The 21,582-nt window shown below is 38.7% G+C and overlaps 1 protein-coding gene across 1 annotated transcript in view; it reads right to left on the reverse strand.

Annotated features, from left to right (window-relative positions):
* SLC1A1 (solute carrier family 1 member 1) overlaps nucleotides 1-21,582 on the reverse strand; it is a 47,294-nt gene that overhangs the window by 17,874 nt on the left and 7,838 nt on the right. Inside the window, exons 2-3 of the mRNA XM_041405180.1 lie at nucleotides 15,786-15,926; nucleotides 509-601 (exon numbers count right to left, since the gene is read on the reverse strand). Of these exons, the coding sequence (XP_041261114.1) occupies nucleotides 509-601; nucleotides 15,786-15,926 (234 nt within the window). The remainder of the gene's footprint in view (nucleotides 1-508; nucleotides 602-15,785; nucleotides 15,927-21,582) is intronic.

A 21,582-nucleotide genomic window follows, 5' to 3' on the forward strand; every position in this document is an offset into this window, starting at 1 on the left:
GATGAGAATTTCAGATATGTAGGATTGGAGCCTGGCAGTGACAGAGGGGGGAAAAAACCTTTAAGGAAACAAACAAGATGACAAGGGAAGCAGTATTTTCTGTCATTCTTTCAGGTGTGACACACTACATATTTTCCAGTCTGAGAATCAGGAACAGGCTATCAGTTTTGCTATTGAGGAAATACACTTTGTATTTAAGGTTGGCCTTTGACATTCATTCAGCTTTCTCAGTGCTGGTCATTTTTTACCTCAGCAGACAGCTCCTAATCCCTGAGCTGAAATATATGGTGAAATTGCTGGTGGCTTCACACTGGATATGAACACAACCCAACCATGGACAGCAGGACTAGCTCCTCTCTGTATCTGACTACAGGTAATGTCAGGTTGTCCGCTATTATTCCCCATCTCATCTCCACATCCTGTCTTGGGAAATTAGTAATGTCACAGTGCAGTACATTTGTAATTAGGCAATGTTGGTGATTCAAAAAGTTAGATAAACGCAGAGTACCTAATATTACAGCAATGACTGTTGTGCAGAAATAATATACAACTGCTCGCAAACCAATCTTCCCAGAAATGTTGGAATCCAAAGCAGCAACACCTGCAAAAAACAGCCACAGAAACAAAACAATAAAAATCAGTCTTATAAGAATGTTGTCATTTTTGTAGAGAGAAGTAATTATTGTCCCTTACTTCTATGCAGAAAACTTTTCCTTATTCAAGATGTTTCTAAATACTTAATTGACATTGGCACTTCTGGAAAATATCTGTAGCTGACCAAAGTACTTGCTTCTGCTTCTTTGCAAAAATCTGTTTTCCTTTTTCCGCCCTCTCCCCGCCCCTGCTTTTTTCTAGGACCAAGACAATTGAGTTTTCTTGATTCTGATGTTTGTGATTAATTAGACTTTGGTTTATAAGAGTATGTCACAATTTATTTCCTTATTCACTTAACTCATAGCTTCACTTTTTCCGGATCTGTAACATGTTGGCTTTAAAGCTAAAGACCATGTGAAGAGAGTTGCTCAGGCCTGTTATCCCAAGTGGCTCAAAGGCTCATCAGGCAAGTAAGCATTATTTCTGGTCAGTTTGTCTTCATTAACAGGTTTACAGGTTTTAAATTTTTGAAGCTTTTTCTGAAGTTTGGGTGGTCCAAACTTCTCCACCTGTATATGTCATTGTGAAGAACAGACAGCAGATTTACTAATGAAGGCAAGTGCTGAGACAGGTATTATACTCAGGTCAATTTAGCTTCTGGCAACAATACTTGATGAAACTTCTCGTGAAGTATTTATTAATTGTTTAAAAGATTTATAAAAGTTGTATGTGTAAAATCAGTAACTAGGGCAAAATGAGCATTTTGACTGCAAAACTGGTCTGTTTATAACAACATTAGTTAATAATTCACTGCTATCTCTTTATTATACATTTGTGATCCATTAATATTTGTATGTTTATTGAGTCAGTTTATCAAAGACTGGATGGATTCCTTTGTATACAAAAGCTAAACCACAAGGAGGGTATTTAGCCTCAGAGAAGTGTGATTTTGTAGGGAAAAATAGTTTCAAAAGTGAAGGAAGAAAAACCAAGAGATCTGACATACATGTAACTTACTGATCTTTGAGCTCAAAAACAATCTTAGCAAGCACAGTTTAACCATGTGTTGATGTCTCATTCAGAAGGTGTATTAACAGACAACTTGTGCCTAGAGTACTCATATAATGTCTTACTAGTTCTGTTAATTGTTATTCAAAATGCAAACAATACTCAGAGGGAAGAATGAAGGTTATTTTATTTCATAATCTGATTATCTTGGGGTCATCCATGGTATAGTGTATCATAAGACTGAGTACAGAAGAACCACACATATATACAGAAATCACAACGCAAAGATTCTCTCACTTGCAGAGCAATGAATTGTTCATATGGCAAAGGAATACAGATTAACACAGAGAAAATCAATGCCACAGCTATTAGAGGAAACTGTCAGCAGAAACTATATTGTTATAGGCATGAATAACAGAGTGAACACAGAATCTGGACCTTGATTTCTATTCTCACCTTGGGAATTGGGGGGTAAAAAAAGGTAAAAAGGAGGACTTTTCCATTGCCGTGGGCTCAGCTGTGGAAATCATGGCAGCAAGAATGCCTGAGAATGGATAGTTTTGGCAGGAAATGGTTAAAAGTGGAAAATTTGGGGAGGGAATAGTTTAGACCAAAGTAACCTTGCAGCTAGGAATGCTAAAAATGTCAGTGTGGGAAACCTCCATTTATTATGCCTAGTGTTGTTCAGCCACTGCCTGTTCTGAGAAGTAGAATTCCTATGGAGAGATAACACTCTCAGAGACAAGCAGGAAGCCTTTTGTTACAGCGAGGCAGGCCGCAGGCACTTCCCCCGCGCTGGCCGCTAGGATGAGCCAAGCCTAACGGAGCTCTGCCTCCATGTGTCTCGGCCACCTGGCATTGCTGGTGAGGTAATGAAATAAATCTACTCTTTGCGTTTCGGCTGTCACTTGGTGGTTCCCTTGGCTGTCTGATTGTGTCGATTCACACTGATAATAACAAATAATGCTTTCTATGAACAAACCTATTTTCAAAGGCTGTAAATGTTGGAACTTCTGCACCTGAGAAATTAACTTGGAAGAATTCACTTTTTTTTTTTTTGAAAGAGAGCAAACAGGTATTGCCACCATTTCGTATCTCGTATCTTTTAATGAAAATTTAAAAAACCTTGGAAATAGTGGAATTCTATTATACAACACTTGTGGGGTTTTTTTTTTTTTTTTTTTTTTTTTTTTCCTCTGACACTCCTGTTGACTTAGTCAAGAGCCTAGTAATCATGCAAGGTTATTTCCCTGGAGTAGTCAGTTATAAAGATCCTACAGTAAATATGAAAGGAGATTCCTGTGACAGGAATTCTTCTGTCTCCAAATGAAATCCCTCTGCAAACTGTTATGCTCAGTAAAGTTATAGAGGTACAATAAAGGGTAAACTTTGCCCCTGCCTTTTTAAACTGGGTAATGATCCTGTTAGTGAGCAAGCTGTGCTAGAATCCAGCCTGTCCTTCCATTGTCATGTTGATGCTGCTTTGCTGGTAACCATAAAACCACACAAATTATTCAGACAGACATGGCTGAATAAGTACAACTATGGTCTGGGGATGATAGCTGTGGGGTTTGCATTTTTTGAAAGCTGCTGTACTCTGAAACCTGCATTCAGAATGATGCTTCCATTTAGAGACTGAAATAGCATTCACTACAAGTGCCACAGACACAGGTCTGCACTGGGTCATCTATACTGCTAAGCTCCTTTTTTTTCCATTTTAGCTTGTTACACATAAGAAAATATCATATAATAATGGACTTCTATCCAAATATGTCCTACTGTCATGACTGAACAATTGATAACATAATTGATAGCTACTAGCCTTTTTCTCAAGATAACTGAAAATTAAGGTTCCCTTTGTAGTTACATCATGGCTTCACAGTTTCTTTGGAACTGAAAGAGTTAATAGAAGTATTGAACAAGCACTAAAACACTACTGACTACAAAGCTAAATAGTACTAAACTACTACACAACACCAATTTCAGTTCAGAAGAAAACTAATTACTCCAATTAAGATGGCACATACGCTGCTTCAAAAGGAAAGTCTGCAGTGTCGTTCAAAATTAGATCACAAAAGCAGTGTAATTAGGTTTGGTTATCTACTTTGGAATACCACTAAACTTTTACAACTAATGTATTTGTTCTTTCTTCCCTCAATTTATCCCCAAGTTTAAACATGTTTGAGCAGCTAAACTGGTAATGTAATTTACTGTATAGAGTTTGAACAGGCATGATGGATTCTCCTCCATCCCATGGCATTTCAAAACTGCAATTATTTCTGATTAGTCCTTTAAGTTTTCCTATAAAATATTTCCTAATTCAGCTGTAGCCACTGAAGCAAAAAATGCAATTCTGTGGCTATATACAAAAAATTTTAAGTGAGATCATCATGAGAGACACCAACTGATGTTAAAATCTGTTTATCTACCTCTCTGCCTGTATCATTTTAGCAGAACAGAGTTAAAGTTTTAATTACTGAAGTCAAATTTTGGAATCTATTGTCCAGTCTTCCACAATTCACCTTCCACGTTTTCTGTGTTACAGTCTTGAAGCTCTTAGTATTCTTCTCTTTTTTTGCCCAGTTTTCTCTATTTTGTATTACATATGCTTGCAAAAGAATACAACCCAAAAAAATCAATGAAATCAAGTCTCTCCCTTCTACTCTTTCTTGTACAAGGACCTCAAAACCCTTCCAAAGTGAAATGCTGCACTGCAGCAATTTTTAAAAATTGGACATGCTTTTTATCTGAAAAGTGAACACCAAATTCTAGCTCCAGCATTGAGCAAGATTATTGCTTGCACAAGCAGTGTATAGCAAGCTTACTGCTTATTTTCTTTATTCCTCTATGTATCTAAGAAAATCCAAATTTGCATTCTTGTTTCATGAGCTATACCGACTTTAATCAGCTACTGCAAGGAAAGGAAGGCATCTCACACATGTAAGACTAGATTTCATCGCATTTCCATGTAAATTTTAGTCATTATTTAATAGTTGGGTTATAGACACAAACAAAAAAATTTCCTTTTTACTCCAGGGAAAGGCCCTTTCTGCTGTCCTATAAACTTGGGACAGTTCAAACATAAATTCAGAAGAATATTTTTCTGAAAAGATTCCAAAGCCAGTTGTCCTCTGTCCTTTTGTTCTTGGCCCAGTATTTCCTTTTGTCCTTGGTCTATGCTTACTTTTTTGAAGGGAAAATCCTTCTGTATACAATTCAGAAAATAAGTGCAGTGAGGGAATCACTGTGGTGAATTCAGAGCCTATGCTTTACTGAAGATGTTTTTGAGTCCTCTATGATTTTCCCCCTTCCCATTTCAGACTCTGAGCCATTTCTGTCCCATTTTGTCCTTTTATTTGCATGATGTTTTAGTTAAGCCCTGACTGTCAAGTTGCCTTGACTATCAACAATCTCCTGAAAGGTCATTTTCTTCACATTCTCCCAGAAATTTCAGTTTCCAAACTGTTCAACAGCAATTTCTGTTGCTTCTTCCAAAAGCTGAATGGTGAATCTTTTCCTTTTTTTTCCTGATGCTCTGTGGAACTCTCTGGGAAATGCAATACCACGTTACTTGTGTTTGAACAAGACTATAGGACCGAGGAAGTAGTTCACAACTATCTACTGAAATACCACCCACATGCAGGACTTCAGACAGCAAGATGTACTGCCCGTTGCTCATCTGAGACAAAGAACTCAGATTACTATTGCCAGCAGATCCTTCTCAAACATCTTTCAGTTGACATACATCTCATAATTTTATTTTTCCTCATGTTTACCATGTCATGGGGCTTGGAAGTATCTTTTGCAACTAGTCTTTCCCCAGCTAACTGATAAGTCTCATTAGAAGGACAGTTCCAAGTCAGATTTGGCTGAGAGGATCAGGTAATGAAAAAGCTATGGCAAATGGAAACCCCAAACAGTGATTTACAGTCTCTCAAATGAGATTTTTCATGATCTGCTGTCTTTAGTGTTTTTACAAGGTCTTCCATTCCTATTCTGTCAATTCTTCTGTAACAGCAGTTATCCTGTCTATTCAAATGTCATTGTTACTTACTTAAAGGAAAAGGATTTCTATGACTGCTTGTAGCAATTACCTTTTCAATTGATTTGATAGACATTTCATTAATTGCTCTTCTGTAGAACAAGTGATTGTTACTCTACTAGTATGTTGTGTCAGTACAACAAAAGAATGTCTTACAAATGAAATGAAAAAAACTACTACATGATGGGGGCAGTGTGAGGGAGAAAGTGGGAAAGAGAGATAGATGCATGCAGGTAATGCCTAAGCATCTGTTTGTGCTATTTAAACATCACAAAAAAATTCAAGTCAGAAAATTCTCAATTTCTAATTACATGATCTAATGAGACTTGGATTAACATGTCAAATATTGGTCTCTTAACTTTGGAGAGGCACTGAAAAAAAGATTATTTGAAAAAACCCCTACAAAGAGACTAAAATGTGGAATATAACAATAGTTACAACAGTCCAAATACTGAGAGATGTCTTGGATCATTTAGGATGGGGTTGAAAAAGTAATTGTAATGAACCTTTCTAAATGCCAGATAGGGTGGAATGGGAGATGAACAATTTATAGCAATGAAAGGGTTAAAATAATTATAAAACAGAGGGATTTTCTGACCCTGGATATCAGTTTGCTAAGGGACTGTTGTGCTATCTTCTTGGCAGTTGGCACAATCACTGTACTATGATTTTCCCCTACAGAGCATATTGTAGACATGCAGAGAAAGAGGGTATTAGTACTGCCTTCTATCCATCACTTCTAGGAACATTTAAATTTTTTCTCTAGAAAGCTCTTAGAGGTTATATAATCTGAAGTTAATGCCTTTTCAGGAGAGATGATGTTCCTTGGTTGGAATATAAGAACTTGAAGGAAGATGACACATCTAACTGCCAAGATGGACAGGTTAACAAGATTCATTACAGAAATCAGATTCAGTTCAAGGATGCAGCAGAAATATAGCCCCTGCACTGTTGCTGGTGATACATGTATGGAGTGTATAGAGAAAACTGTAGTATTGAAAGTATTTGAATTCCCTCAAAATTATTATTGGTGGTGAAATGTGTAGGTGGACAACTTCCAAGCTATTAAAAAAACCCTTTAACATGACACTGCATTTTTAATCTATTATGATATCTACTCACAGGGAAATGGAGTGAAAAAGGTGAATAAAATCTGTTTTATCTAGTGGAACAGTTGTGTATGTCCTGAGCTCCACAAGAGGACAACAGAAGACACCAACTGACTTTAGACTCATCCACAGTGGTGCCACCAGCAGTGCCCATAGTGATACGGCTAGGACAGGAGGCAGTGACAGCTGGTGCCACAAAATGGCTGTTCTGTTGGAGATGTTTGCCCTTGAGAGCTGGTGGAAATCGTGCCCCATGAACCAGAAGTGCACTTCAAGGTTTTATTACTTTAATTTAAAACTTTAAATAATGTAGGGGCTGTCTCAGTTGTATGAGGTCAACTGATATTGATGGGAAAGGAGTAGCTGTCTATGATAGAAGTAATCTGAAGAAAAGGGGCATAAAGTGTTGTCCATTAATAACCCATGACGCTGCCATCCAGCCTGCTTCAATGACTGCACATGGACAGCAGGAACAGAACTTCCAGCATCCCTCAATACAGCTGAAGGCAGAACTCATTAACAGTACTGTAATGCTTTCTGACCTTCACACAGTTAATGATACAGAGGGAAGAGGTGAGTCTCCTGTCTGAGCCCAGTTAACTAATTTACTAACACTATATAATGGATCTAATTTTCTTGGCTCTCTGATTTTCTTAAGCTCTTTAAGCTCAAGAAATAGCAAAGCATACAAAGAACATGTAGGTACTTCAGAAGACAGCCCCTGAGTATGTTAAGCTAGACCAGTAATTTCCCAAGGATTGTGCTGGTGATGCACAGGGCCTGTTAGGGATGCCTAAGGATGTAAGTAATGGAGCATCTCCCAAGAGCTGCACTTCTTGGACTTGTAGAAATAGAAACTGCTGAGGCAGATTTGTGGTGGAATCATTGCCTTTGTACTATCAGTAGCAAGTGAAGTAAGAGTGTATATTTGGCATTGGGAAAAATGGAACTGGCATGATGCTTCAGACTGCAGTGGACCAGTAGTCAAAGCAGGCCCTGGAGTAAAGCAAGAGTTTATTTCTCTAACCATGGAAGCTTTATAGTTTTGCCAGACCCACAGCGCAGGAGACATTGTATTTATAGCTCACATACAGCAGCCCTGAGAGAGGTAATTGATACTGTCTTTTTTTCCACTGTTCCTGAAGTATGCCATGTGCACCTGCAAATGCCTCATCAATGGCTTTAAGAAATTATGGTGTTCCCCATAGCTGAGCCTGCAGAAATTCACAATGCAGGAAACTCCCATGCATTTGTTCTAGTCTCTTTGAAGCTGTCTGTGAAAGCTGAAAGTGCAGGGGAGGTCAGAAACAAAAGAAAGAGCTTTATTAACATTTTGTCAAGGAGGAAAGATAAGAAATGAAGCATAGATTATTGCAGAACTTGAAACAGATGTTGAACAGCTGAAACAATCGTGTCATTGAGATCTGCTTCCCATCCCTTTTCAGATTCTGCGGTGCTATGTGTCACACCTTTTAACACAGAGCTGAAATTTCTGGCATTTATGGGTAACTCTGGAAACATCATCAAAGAAAAGGTCATTTATCATATATGTGATGTGAATTTTTTTGACAGAACACATTCTAGCCCTGAAGAAAGACCTCCACATCAAGATCCATGGCTTACAGTTTGAAAATCAATGTGGCAGGCAACATGATACAACCCCATCTGAGAAGGACCGACTGAAAAGAGATGGGAAGCAGACCCATGGTATTCTCGTAGTATCTGTATGTCTGGGGATGTTGGTTAAGATGCAGATCTCCTGACACTAGCTACTAACACAGAACTTAGGTGGAGGAAATAAGGCCAGATGCTTCATGTGGTAAACTTCAGACTGGGCATGTAAGTTTCCTCAGCTTGTACCCAAGTACAAGGGAACAACTGTTCAGGAAACTTGACAGTTGTCTCCAGCCTAAGTTCTACTGTGATCCTGACAGAAAACAGATTTGCAAACATTTCCTGCTGTTGCATACTGTGTGAATATCACTTCATGAAAAAGAAAGCTAAAGTGCTTAAAGAGGACTAACCTGTCCTGGGTTGACTGTATGATGCTTTTATCCCCAACTGTCTGTTCTGTTTATGCTGAATAGTAAATAACAACAACAACAACAACAACAACAACAACAACAACAACAACAATAATAATAATAATATTAGTAATAAATTTTGCACCTTTAAGACTTGTTCCAGAGACTGAAGAGGAGAAGCGCACAGTTTGTTTTCAGACACTGCACTCACTCCTCCACATTCGCGCTCCTGGAGGAGGTATTTTTTCCATAACCAGTTGGGGGAGGGGACAATTGAAACTGCTTTTCTAGAGGAGCTCCTTTGGGGGTTCTCTCCCAAATTTGCCATGAACCAGAACAACACCCTTGATGAAATACACTGCACAACTCTAGGGAATTTTTGTTCTGAGAATGAAATTAGAGTTGTGAATTTCTAAGACTTTCAAAGATACTTTATATGTCGTAAGAACTCCCAAAATTATTAGATGTAAGTCTCAAAACTCCCATGAAGTACACAAGAGATTTCTCTCAATTCTTTTTCCCTACAGGGCACCTAAAAATAACATATTTTTGTATTTGTCTAATATTTCTTCTTTTAGAGAATTGCTTCCAAAAAAGTGGATCTGGGATGTGCAGAATTACACTCAGTACAGCTGTAGTTTTAATGTCATAGCAATGATCTTGTGTAACAGTCTAGGCTTTTGATTTTCATTTTCAATTTTCCCATGTCACTACAGCAGGAGACAAAAAATACAAATAATTTCTTGACATGAATGATGCATTAGTGTGCTATTAACTAATTTGAGATATAGAAATCTCATGGGTAGATAAAAGAGCTCTATATTTTGAACCAAATTATCAGGAGTAGACTTTTGGGTGAGAGTAAATAATTAGAATCCATTAAAATGATTATAATAAGAAGAGAAAAATTAAAATTTGGCTCTGAGTTGGAGTAATACTCAGACTATTCCACCCCCAAAGCAAGGTCCTACTAACTAAGATTTTCAAAACAAATACATGCTTAGTGCTTATGTCAGTTTTCTTCTAGGCTACAGTTATGCTTCTAGGCAGGTTAGCAGAAAAATTCCACAAATTGCAACTTGTAGTGTAAATAAGTACATAAACAATGCTTTTCATCTCCTATGCTTAGAGGAGCTGAGTTTGTGAATGAAAGCCACATTTTACAAACCCCTCCATCTCTCCAGAGGGAGAATTTTACCTTTTGAATCTGAAAATAGAGGTAAGAGTTTTTCTGCTCTAATTAAAACTCCAAGGAGAAGGAAGAAGCATGTTCCTGATTTAACTGAGGAAATCAGTGAGGGTTTTTTTACTAAGATAGAATCTATTCCAACAAATTAAAATTATTAACACTTCTAATTTTGCAGAAAATCCTGAAATCTCTAGGAGTGATTGCAACTTCCACTCTCTTTGCTGTGGCTTGATTTGCATCATTATGCACAAATGGATTGGGATCTGGTATGGGACATGCATTTGTGCACAGCTCCCCATCTCTAAAGCATAAGCTGATTCTTTTTAGGATGTGACATTACCTTTTGAGACATAATCCTGAAAAAGAAAACCACACACTACATTTTCAAAAATGTCTTGGTGACATATTTTGTATCATAGAATCATAGAACAGTTTGGGTTGGAAGGGACCTTAAAGATCCTCTAGTTCCAACACATCTGCCAAGGCCAGGGACACCTTTCACTAGACAGGTTGCTCAGAGCTCCATCCAACATGACTTTGGACAATTCCAGGGATGGAGCAAACACATGGGTTCATGGGTTAACCTGTTCCTGAAAAGTGCCTCACAAACCTCAGAGTTTTCACTATCTAATCTGAACCTACTTGTTTTCAGTTTAAAGCCATTGCTCCTTGTCTCAGCACTAGACACCCATGTAAAAAGATCCCCTCCAACTCTCTTGCAGGCTACCTCAAGTGTTGGAAAGCTGCAACAAGGTCTCCCTGTAACCTTCTCTTCTGCATACTGAACAAGCCTGTGAACTTGCTGAAGAAGCATTCAGTTCCATCATCAGTCACTGATAAAATGTTAAACAGGATTGGCCCCAGTGCTGAATCCTGGGGTGCATCATACTGACTTGCCTCCAACCAGATTTGTGCTGGTGATTACAACCTTCTGGGTCTGCCCATTCAGACAGGTTTCAATTTGCCTCACTGTGCAATTCTTTAACCTGTATTTTTTTCAGTTGTTCTGTGGGGATGTTATGAGAGAGTGTTGAAAACCTTACTACTACAGTCAAGTTATACCACATGACCTCTTTGAAATTCTGAATTTTCAGATCAAAAGCAAAATTCACACTTTCAAAAATCACTGTAAAGAAGCAAACAGAGAGGGGAATGAAAAATTTATGGAAGATCTAGGATTTGTCTTTAGATGTGATTGTAAACAAGACAGCTCAGCACTGTTCACCTTACTGTTAGTGGCAAGGCCGTGTATTTCTGCATTTGGCGGTGCCTTTTCTAGTGTGAGACCCAAAAGCATTTTTCTCCAAAGAAACCTCATCATTCTTGATTAAATGTAGGATATACAAGGAAAGCACCACAATCTGCATGCTGGCTGGTTGTCTTTGGTGAGACCAAAGGGTCTGATGGATGTCCACCTCCTTGGATGGTGGTCTACATGCATTATGCAGACACCTATATGGCCTGTATCTGATAATAAAGCTGTTTGACCTGTGTATATGTTCACACCCTCAGTGGTAGACACTTGGGGACAGAATATATTCAAAGTTACTGCAGTTAGAGTAGCAACAACATTTCAGCTGGTCCAGAATGAATGTCTTCTTAGTTTACAAGTTAAGGGGATGCAATTAGCTCACCATGAGAGAAAAAGACTGTCATGTTATTGTGCCTTTGCTGAAGGTCAAGTGTGTGCACCAGAGATAATTACAATGGTTCATTTGGTACATAACTCTAACTAGACTGTGATGCTGCAAAGGCATCTAGGAAGTTTTGATGCCTTTTGTAAATTTATGTCATGTCAAAATCCTAGATTTTGGTTACAGGTAACAGTTTTGTGCACAAATCACCAAGACAAAATTGGGAAGAGTGGCTGATGTATGAGATGGTTATATGGTCACTCAAAGGTACCTGCATGGGCTGGAGAATTTGTCTGAGAGAAGGTTTGTGGAGTTCAACAATAAAAAATGCCGAGCTCTACATTTGGGCAGGAATATTGCAGGGAACCAGTGCATGCTGGAGGCTGACTGGCTGGAACAGCTCTGCAGAGAAGGATGTGGGAGTCCTAGCAGACAACAAACTGACCATGAGACAGTAAGACCTAACAGCAAAGGTGGCCAACAGACTTGTGGGCAACAGTATGACAAGCACTGTCAGCATGTGGGGAGAGGTGATCTCTCTCTAAACACAATGCCTGTGAGGCCACACCTAGAGTACTGGGTTTAGTTCTGGGTTCCCCAGTAGAAGAAAGGAATGGACTTACTGGACTTAGGCCAGCAAAGGGCCACAACTATGATGAGGGTTTTGGAGCATCTCTCACATGAGAACAGCTGGGAGAGCAGGGACTGTTCAGTCTGGAGAGGAGAATGCTCAGAGTGACTTAGTCGTGTATAAATTGCTGATGGGTGGGAATGAGTACAGAGCCAGGCTCTTAACAGTGGTGCCCAGAAACAAGACATGAGACAATAGTCAAAAATTAAAAAACCCATGAGATTTAACCTGAACACAAAGACACTACTTTAGCTGACCCTGTGTGTTGATTTGACACAGCCTGGATTTTTAGGTAACAGAGGAAGATCACAGAAGTGGCTTCTGTGAGAAGCTGGTAGAGCTTCCACTATGCCTGACAGAGGTAATGTCCGATGGCTCTCAAGATGGACATGCTGCTGGCACAATTAGAGAGGTTGGTAACACCTCTGTGATGACATATTTAAGAAGAAAAGCAAAACAGCATCTGCACAGTTTTTTCCAGTGGTGGCGATGAGCCGTGGCCGCCGCCATCTCGACACAGCCCACGGCAAGCCTTGCCTGCCTGGCCACCCCTAGCCAGCCACGCCGTGGGCAGAAGGACAGACGTGGTGGTGGCTTTTCCTTCCCAGACCCCGCAGAAAGAGAGAAGTTAAATAGCACCAGCACCACGGCAGCCATCACCGCCCGTGCGATGGTGGCGGGGGCGCCTGGCTGGCAGCGGAAACACGACGAGTGACTCCCCAACCTGGAACCTAGATGAGATCAACCTCTCAGCACTGTGGGATCCTGCAGGAATCTTTGAATTTGTAGAACTTGTTGACAATGGTACCTACACAGAGCAGTTTTTCTTCTAATCAGAGAAGAGGAGGAAGTGAGGACATGTGAGAGAAAAAAACCTGGTGACATCAACGTCGGTCATGCCTGGAGGGGAAGGAGGTGCTTCAAGGGTCAGACCTGAGATGAGGGCTGTGGTGAAACAAACTGTCCCCCTGTAATGCATGAAGTCCATGGGAATGCAGAGATCCACTCGCAGTCCATGGAAAATGTGTTCACATTGGAGTGGGTGGATGCTGGAGGGGGCTGTGATCCATGGGAGAACCGGCTCCTGCTTCCAGAGACAGAGAGAGAGAGGGCCCTTACTTCCAAACTAGAGCAGCCTGTCCTTAGAGGACTGCACCCTGTGGATGACTGACCCACGCCACAGCAGTTTTGGGAAGACTGTTTGCCCATGGGAGGGACCCCACGGCAAGGCAGAGAAAAGGCTCCTCTCCCTGAGTGAACAGAAGATCTCAGGTGATGAACTGACCAAAACCCCCACGCCCTGTCTTCCTGCACTGTCAGTGGGAAGGAGGGAGGGGCTGGCAGGGGAAAAGGTGTTTTAAAGGTTTATTTTACTTTTCATTCTCCTCCTCTGACTCTGTTAATAATAAATTTATCTTATACCTTTAAATTTGAACTTGGTTTGCCCTTAGAGTATTTCTCTCCCAGTCCTCATCTCAACTCATGAGCCCTTCATTCATTTTTTTTTTTCCCCTCTCCTCTGCCCAACTACAATAGAAGAGGGTGGGTGAACGACTTCTGGGGCTGTCTAGTGTTTAGCTAGTATTAAACCATGACATCCTGCATGGGCATTGGATTAGACAGTTTCAAGAGATCCGTTCCAACCTCAATCATTCTATATGACTCTGTGTAAAAGAAGAAAAGTTACTAGTATGCTTCATAATCATTCACAGGTTTACTTGTTCAATTCAAATGTGCATTTCTGATGGTTAGAAGTTAACATACCTATTTTTAAAAAGGCAATATATCATCAACATCCTGAGACCAGATATGGGTGAATAGTGAAAACCACCATGCACAGATATTTGTGGTTCATTTGCAAAGCCCTACATACTCTATCGAAGTAGCTTCTGTTTTTATCTATCTTGTTGCCTTTCCCTTGCCTAATACTCTAATATAGAAGTGCAGAAAAAATATGCCCTTACTTGCTAAGGAAATTGGATATGCCAAGGTCAGAATCAGAGTATCTCATTCTCACCCTGAGATGCTCTGATTCTGACCTTGGCATATCCAATTACACAGTCATTTCTGTATTTGACTGTAATCTGCAATCTGTAATCTGCAAGCTTTTGTTAGTAGTTACAAGTGCAGTTTACTCATACTGGAACATTATACATTAAGTAAGCACAATATTTTTTAACAGGATGATTCTTGTTTCCCCTGTAAGTGCTGGACAAATATATTTTAAAAAGAATTAATTTCATAATTATTCTAATGATACAATTTATTTCTGAAGACATGAGCCCAACTTCACTCACAAATAAAATCTTTTTCAAAAAAAGAAATGTCTTAGTCTTATCTTGGCAGTTTTTCCTGGATGGATTGACACAGACTAAGTTTCTCCTCACCTTTACACACTAACAATTGTTTAACCTCCCTTCATTCCTTTGGACAAAACCCTTGACTATTTTGTGACATCATTTCTCACTCTGCCTTTGGCAGCTTTCCATTCTGGATCTTGCAGCTCTTGACATTCTCCATTTCAATTCTAACACTGGTTCCTCTCACCCTACATTACGGATATGAAGATCTGGACATGAATATGTTGTCAAAACATAAGTTTTGTGGAGATGAAATGGGACCAATGTGTCTTGATTCACTGCAAGAAGCTGAAAGAAAATAGTCACAATCCTTGCACCCTCAGTAAAGACTTAAAGAATAAAGAGAAGTTTACTTGGCTTTCCCTTTTTCGAAAAAAGTTATTTCTAAGGAAAGGCTATTTGATGTTCAGTTCTGTGTCCTTGCTTTGGGTTTTCTCCACCAAATCTTTCCAAAGTTTTCTCTGTGGGTGAACTGTTAGCAAATTCTAGCATCTAGCATTCAGGGCAGGGTTCCAGCCAACAGGTTGCTTGCTTTTCCCAGAAGATGGAAGTTTTTCTTCCCTCTTCCCTTCCTGGCCACACAGTCTCCCAAGCACTCACTTGGTTCAAAGGAGTTTTCAGTCTTGGAGAAGTACAAGTAGAAGGATTCAGGATCCTTGGAGAAGTACAAGTAGAAGGATCCTTCTTCTACGAGAAGGACTCGTAGAAGGATTCAGTGAATGCTAGAGCTCATGCACAGTACCTCGGGGAAGTTTGCTGATATCAAGGAAGTATAGGTCATGAATGCCCTCTTTTTGTGGCAGAAGGCTATGAGATCAGCTCTCCTTTGCTTGTTAAATGGCATCATGAGACTGCTTTTAACATTTAACTCTACCTCAGAATATGCAGTTGCAACCAATTGGGCTTGTAATGTGCTTAACCCACTTCTGAAAATAGGGAGAGAGAGATACAAGAATCTATAGATTTGCAAAGTTATTAGCTCACAGTTCTATATAATGTCATAGACAATAGTGCTAATCTTTCCAAATTTTTTCTCATTCTCATTATATAAAGACATAATTTAATCTAAAGATATGAAATCTCTGTTTCTCAGTATAGAGTTCTATCAAGTTGTTTTTAGGGGTTATTTCCTTTGGAAAGAAAGCTAACCCACAATGATAGTCCCATAAGCTAACAGTACATTTTCAGTCATACCTGTGATCATACTTGATATGATTAATGGCAGAATGATGAGTTTGAGCATTCTCATCAGCAATTCCCCAGGAAATGCAAAGTAGACCTTATCCAAGTTAGACAGATTGCCATATTCCCGTACCAGCACGCCAATCCCAACACCTAAAAGGGACATAAAAATGTTACACGAATTAGATGTAGTTTATAATAGAAACATGTGAGACAAGGAGAAAAAATAGTAGAACAAAAAGAGCAAGAAATAAACATATTTTCACAACTATGGTACAACTTCTAAATCAGATAAGATCACATATTTCCTTTTCTAACGATAAGCCAAGTAATAACACATAATTCTGAAGCAGGATATCTTTAGGTATGTCTTTGGAAAAATCTGATTAGGTGCTTTGATTATCAGTCCAGTCCAGTACTGACTTTTTACCCACCTTCACTAGTTCTAGAAGACCCATAACTGGCATTAAAAAAAAAATCAATAGACTATATAAACACTACCAAACACTAAAGAGAGACAGTGACATAAATACTTCAGATTATTTCTATTGGTGAAAATAAGCCTACCCAGCAGCAACACTTTCTGTAATTGCTGCACTACATAATTAGGAAAGAGTGTGACTGTAATCACTAAATTAATTTAATAACTTCCAGGAATAGAACAACAAAAATACACTCTGCTCATTTCACACTCATTTCACAACACAACCGGCCTACAAATACCAGACTATAAATTCAATCAGTGATTGAGCCATGGCACAAGGAACCTTTATACATCCTCGTATATTTGGATTATATGAATCATCAGATAGTTCCCACTTCTGAGATAAATCACAGGTAAGAGTTCTACCAAAAGAAAAAAAAAAATCATGGGCTAAAAGACAAAATTCTTCAGTTTGACAGGCAATACCTTTATTTTCCATTCCAACATGATTTTCAAATTGAAATTACTGTTACAGGAAGTATGTTGATCAGTGTCTAAAAAGCACTAGAACTACTAGTGAAACAACTACTGTTGTTTCACACAGTAATGCTTCAGTTCTGAATGAAAAGAGATCAAGAGATCCAGTTTCTATCTGGATCCAATGAAAGAACAAGTCAGAACTCTTCATCATCAAAATCAAGCTAAATGAAAATTAAAACCAAGATTTTCCTGTCAATAGAGATGGAAAATTAACCAGGTAACCTTCCATGAAAATGAGCTGCTCTAGTCAACTGATCGAGTTGTAATCTCTGCCAGTGAATACAGACAGTTTGAATTCCTTGGAGCAATCTTGAATCTTAACAACCTTGAAGATATTTGCAATATTATGCAAATAACGTTGATTAAAGAATGATAAGACACAATGATATCTATTTCTCATCTAGGGACTGAATTAGGTGGGTTGAAAATATTTACTCTGCACTTTTAGATAAGCCCAAGCAAGATAAAATTCCATTTGTAAAATGGCTACATGAATTGAAGTTACTTGCTAAGGCTTCGATCCTGAAAGCACTAGAATAAAAAGCTGAATCTAACCATACAAGCAATTTCTATGTCTTCAGACAATTCATGCAACTCAGGGTAGACATTTGGTTAAGTTGCAGCAAGACTGAACTGCTTGTTTATGGCAAGTTGTGTAATGCCACTTTACTTTCAGCACATATGACTAGGACATGTTCTAACCATCTGCTTTTCATTCCATATGACTGTCATATTTGACCAGATAGAAATCTGATCATTGTATATTCAGCAGGATTGCTAGCAGGTAGAAAGATTCACCCTTGTTTTAATTCTTGAGGGTTATGTTTGCCACTTCTTTAGATTTCACTACAGAAACTTCCCACATGCTCTCACAATTATAGCAGGGTTTCCTTATGATTTTCCATCTATATACTTACACCTGTTCTGTTAGATTTTTTTTTTTTTTTGGTTGAGGATATTATTTACCTAATGACAATAACTGAGAATAGAACTTCAACAATCTCTTGAAATTGCATTATTGCTCTCAATTCCTTATTCATGCAATTTCTTTACAGACAAAGTACTTATATCCATATTAACTTGCATAGTATGCCAAACAACAGTAAAATGCAGCTACTTTTTAACTGCGGTTAGCATCTAGCATATGCTGCTTGAATATATCATGGAAATATAAGAAATTTTATTTTGTAACAGCAACAAGAGAAGATTAGAAATTCAGCAGAATAAACTTGCTGTTATGCAGGAAATGGACATATGTAGAACTTTTTGATCCTCCTTTCAATAACCAAGTTCCAAATTTGGAAATTTCTTCTGGGAATTATAACGTACAAAAAGAAGTGTGGTTCAGCATAAACACATTTCACATGGTAACCACTGCTTTGAACATCACATTGATTATAGCAGCCCTAAGTACAGACGAAGTGTCATAAAAATCTCATTTTCTCTAGATGAATGCTACTGATAACTCCATTATTTCTGAAATGAAAACTAACAATTCCTTTTAACAACCTTAAAATACACTATAGTCTTCAAAGCTGTTTCTATATATTAGTATTCCTTCCTTTTTATTTTTTTATTTTAATTTTAATTTTTTATTATTTTTAAATTTATGGAATAATTTGCTTCTACTTTTTGAAGAACAAAATGTGCTCTCTTCATCTTTTCTGGAGGAGTTTCAACCACTCCACCTTTCTTCTCATCCATGATAAATTGATTTTATTTCTTTTCCATCTCTTTTTCTTTTTCCTTCTTGTCCACATGGCTAAGTTGGGTTATGATTTTTACCACAAGAGCAAGCCTTTACTTGTAGGTCAATGACACATTCTGCTTAAGATTTCTGCAGTATTGGGCAGATGTGAAGAATGATGGTGGAGTAAATGGTACAATCCCATATCTTTAATTTAAAATTTTAAGCAAAATATATCCTTGTAACTGTGCATAGTACAGCACATGCTGTATAGCATGGTGTCTACATTTCCTCTCCCGGCAGCCACCAAGACAGAAAGTGAAAGTTGCACTTTGGGTCCCTGAGATTGCGATGCACAATGAAGGCCACAGAACAATTCTCCTGTCTGAAACCTAGTGAAACATCACATGCCCTAACTTCTTGCTACTATTCTCTCAGGTAGCACATAAGGCTTTTTATAAGCTTGGTAACAGACAGAAAATCCTTCAAAGAAAGGGTGCAAATACAGACGAAGCAAGTAAGGGGTGAGGATGAGGAGAACAAGAGAAGAAAAACAGAGCAGAAGAAAATCACTGACTATAAGCACAGCAAGTGAAACCTACTGGCACCCAACTTTAAGGGAGTCCCAGCTTAAAAAGCTGGAAGAAATGCATGTTTCCTCTCTATAGGATGAGCCATTTTTCATTGTATTACCCAGAACCTGCAACTGGCTCCACTCTGTGTAGCACTAGATCAATTGCATCTGCCAAGCCTGAGGCTTTACAGGACCTAGGAGATGATGGCTGTGTGTAATAAGGTGGCAGAAAAAGTCTTGCCTGTGTGTGTATGTTCAGTGAGTCCACCACAGAGATTAGGTAAAACGTGTCTTGGGACACCATGATGTTGAGGTTTTCTGTCTATCTGGAAAACCACTTCTGTGACATCTGGGTATCTGGTGAACGTTAATTGATTGCAATCTGATCTTCATCTGGAGAGTTTCTTTGCATATTGCTTTTCTTTCTGAAATGTTATCTAAGGAAAAAGTAAATTCTTTGTATGGGAATGATTATAGGCCTACTACATTTTTCTTCAAGTACCTTGCTGCAGTTCATGACACAGATTTGGAAATAAGCAAAAAACCTACACACATTCTGTTCAAAACATTGGCATAATCTCTGTGCTCAGTTATACTAGCACACATGGGGTGTCATAGATTGTCCTACAGCTACTGTAAACTTGTAAAAATGTGCTGGCCATTCAGAAGCCCCCCAAGCAACCCATCACTGAGACCATTTACAATTCTTCAGGAAGTGATAGCTAAACCCTGAACCCTTTTTTGTGAGGTCAACAAAATACAGATACCCTGAGTATATGAATCTGTTCAGGATTTGCAGTATGACATTACTGTACTTATTTGCTTTACATTGTTACTATTGGGGGTTAGTTGCTCTTCAGAACCTGATTGCATCCCTGATAAGTATATGGTATGATAGCATGCCCCTTTACTTTCTTTACCTTCACAGGTAAACAACTCACAATTTAGAAACAGATAACCTAAGTCCACACATAGACATGCCTGCTTCTGTTTCTCACTGAAAGAGAATATAAAACAGAAAGAAAAAGTTATTGAACATGTGGGACTCCCTCATGTTATGTACATTCACGGATGACAACGCTGGTTTGGGATGCACAGTTTCAATTGACAGGGAGTTCTCCATCAGTGTGCATGACACTGAAGAAAACAGCCTAGCACCTTCACCTCCCACTGACTTTATTATGTCATGAATGATCCTTAGGAATGAACCATAAAGGCAATGAGAAAAAGACTCCAGCATATATTTTTGTAAAACTAATAATCTGGTTTGTAAAATTATCTGTTCTGTAGCACATGTAGTGCTCTGAAAAAAAAAAAGATGTGGTATTTATTTTTCCTGTTTTCTTAAAATTTCATAATATGGAAACTCCTTATCACTGAAGCAGACAGTGACCCTGGCTGATGCTGATAGACAGTGTGGGAATTATAGGAAGTTTGCTTTGACACAGAACTGAAAGAAGGAAAAAAAGTCACATTGTTCAAACCTGGTATTATTTAATTGTACTGTAGCAACACCTATTGTGCTTTTAACTAAGGGATTAAGCTCTTCATAATTTCACATTATATGCTGCACAGACATGACATACTAACACAATTACTTCTGTCATTTTGGTGAGTCTTAACTGGATTAACCTCACAGCAGATGATTCATGGAACTGAAAAGGCTAGCAAACAAACTTCACTGACTTGATTTCAAACACAATACAAAATACTCAATATAAACATGTCAAACTGCAGCACAGGCAGGAGGGAGTTTTGCAGTGTGATACATTCTCAGTCCTTTAGTAATATTTTATAAACCAATTTTTTCTGCTCTCTCCATAGAGTTTCTTTTATCACTGGCTGTCTCTTAGTGCAAAGAAATACAGTGCCTACTATAGAACACTAAAAGAGAGAGTGTGGAAGATTATATTACAAAGGCTTATAAACATATTATTTTAGCTCTTTTTGCATTATTTTTAATACTTTCTAATATTACACATTTTACTGTTTTACACTCTACCTTCCAATAAACATATTGATGTTGATTGAAAAAAGAGTATTCTTGGAAAAACTGCACGCTGAAATTTCTGATTTCTCTCAGAAATCTTCCAGAAGAGAGTTTCCATATCAGCTCTTGGTTTACTGAAGAATATTTAGTAGCAATGTATAAGAGAATGGCTTGTCCTCTGCCATGGTGAGACCCCCTGATGCTCTCTGATTTTCCTGTTGAGGGTGCAGTGGTTGTAAACTCCTCCACACAAGTAACACATTGTCATCTGACTGCAGTGTGAGAAAAGTTCAGGTAGAGAGTGACTCCCTGTATGGACCTTCAGGAATGAAGGCAAGGTGGACTGCTGGCCAGAGGGGGAAAAATCAGCTTCTCCAGTGTGGGTCAAGGCTACCACAAGCAGCAAACCCACATAACTCCTGCTGCTTTCTGTGCTGCAGGAGCCTGGAACAGGGCTGGAAACACAGGGCAGCCTGTAGCAGTCACCACTAACACACAGCAGCCTCTCTGCTATCAGCTCTGCACAAGGCATACCTCATCCTTAGTCAAACCAAGAGCAGTTAGTTCACTCAGCCAGGAAAAAGGAAATAGTGC

Source organism: Onychostruthus taczanowskii, unplaced genomic scaffold (genome assembly GCF_017590055.1).
Source record: "Onychostruthus taczanowskii isolate IOZ18803 unplaced genomic scaffold, ASM1759005v1 scaffold220, whole genome shotgun sequence".
Taxonomy (NCBI): Eukaryota; Metazoa; Chordata; class Aves; order Passeriformes; family Passeridae; genus Onychostruthus; species Onychostruthus taczanowskii.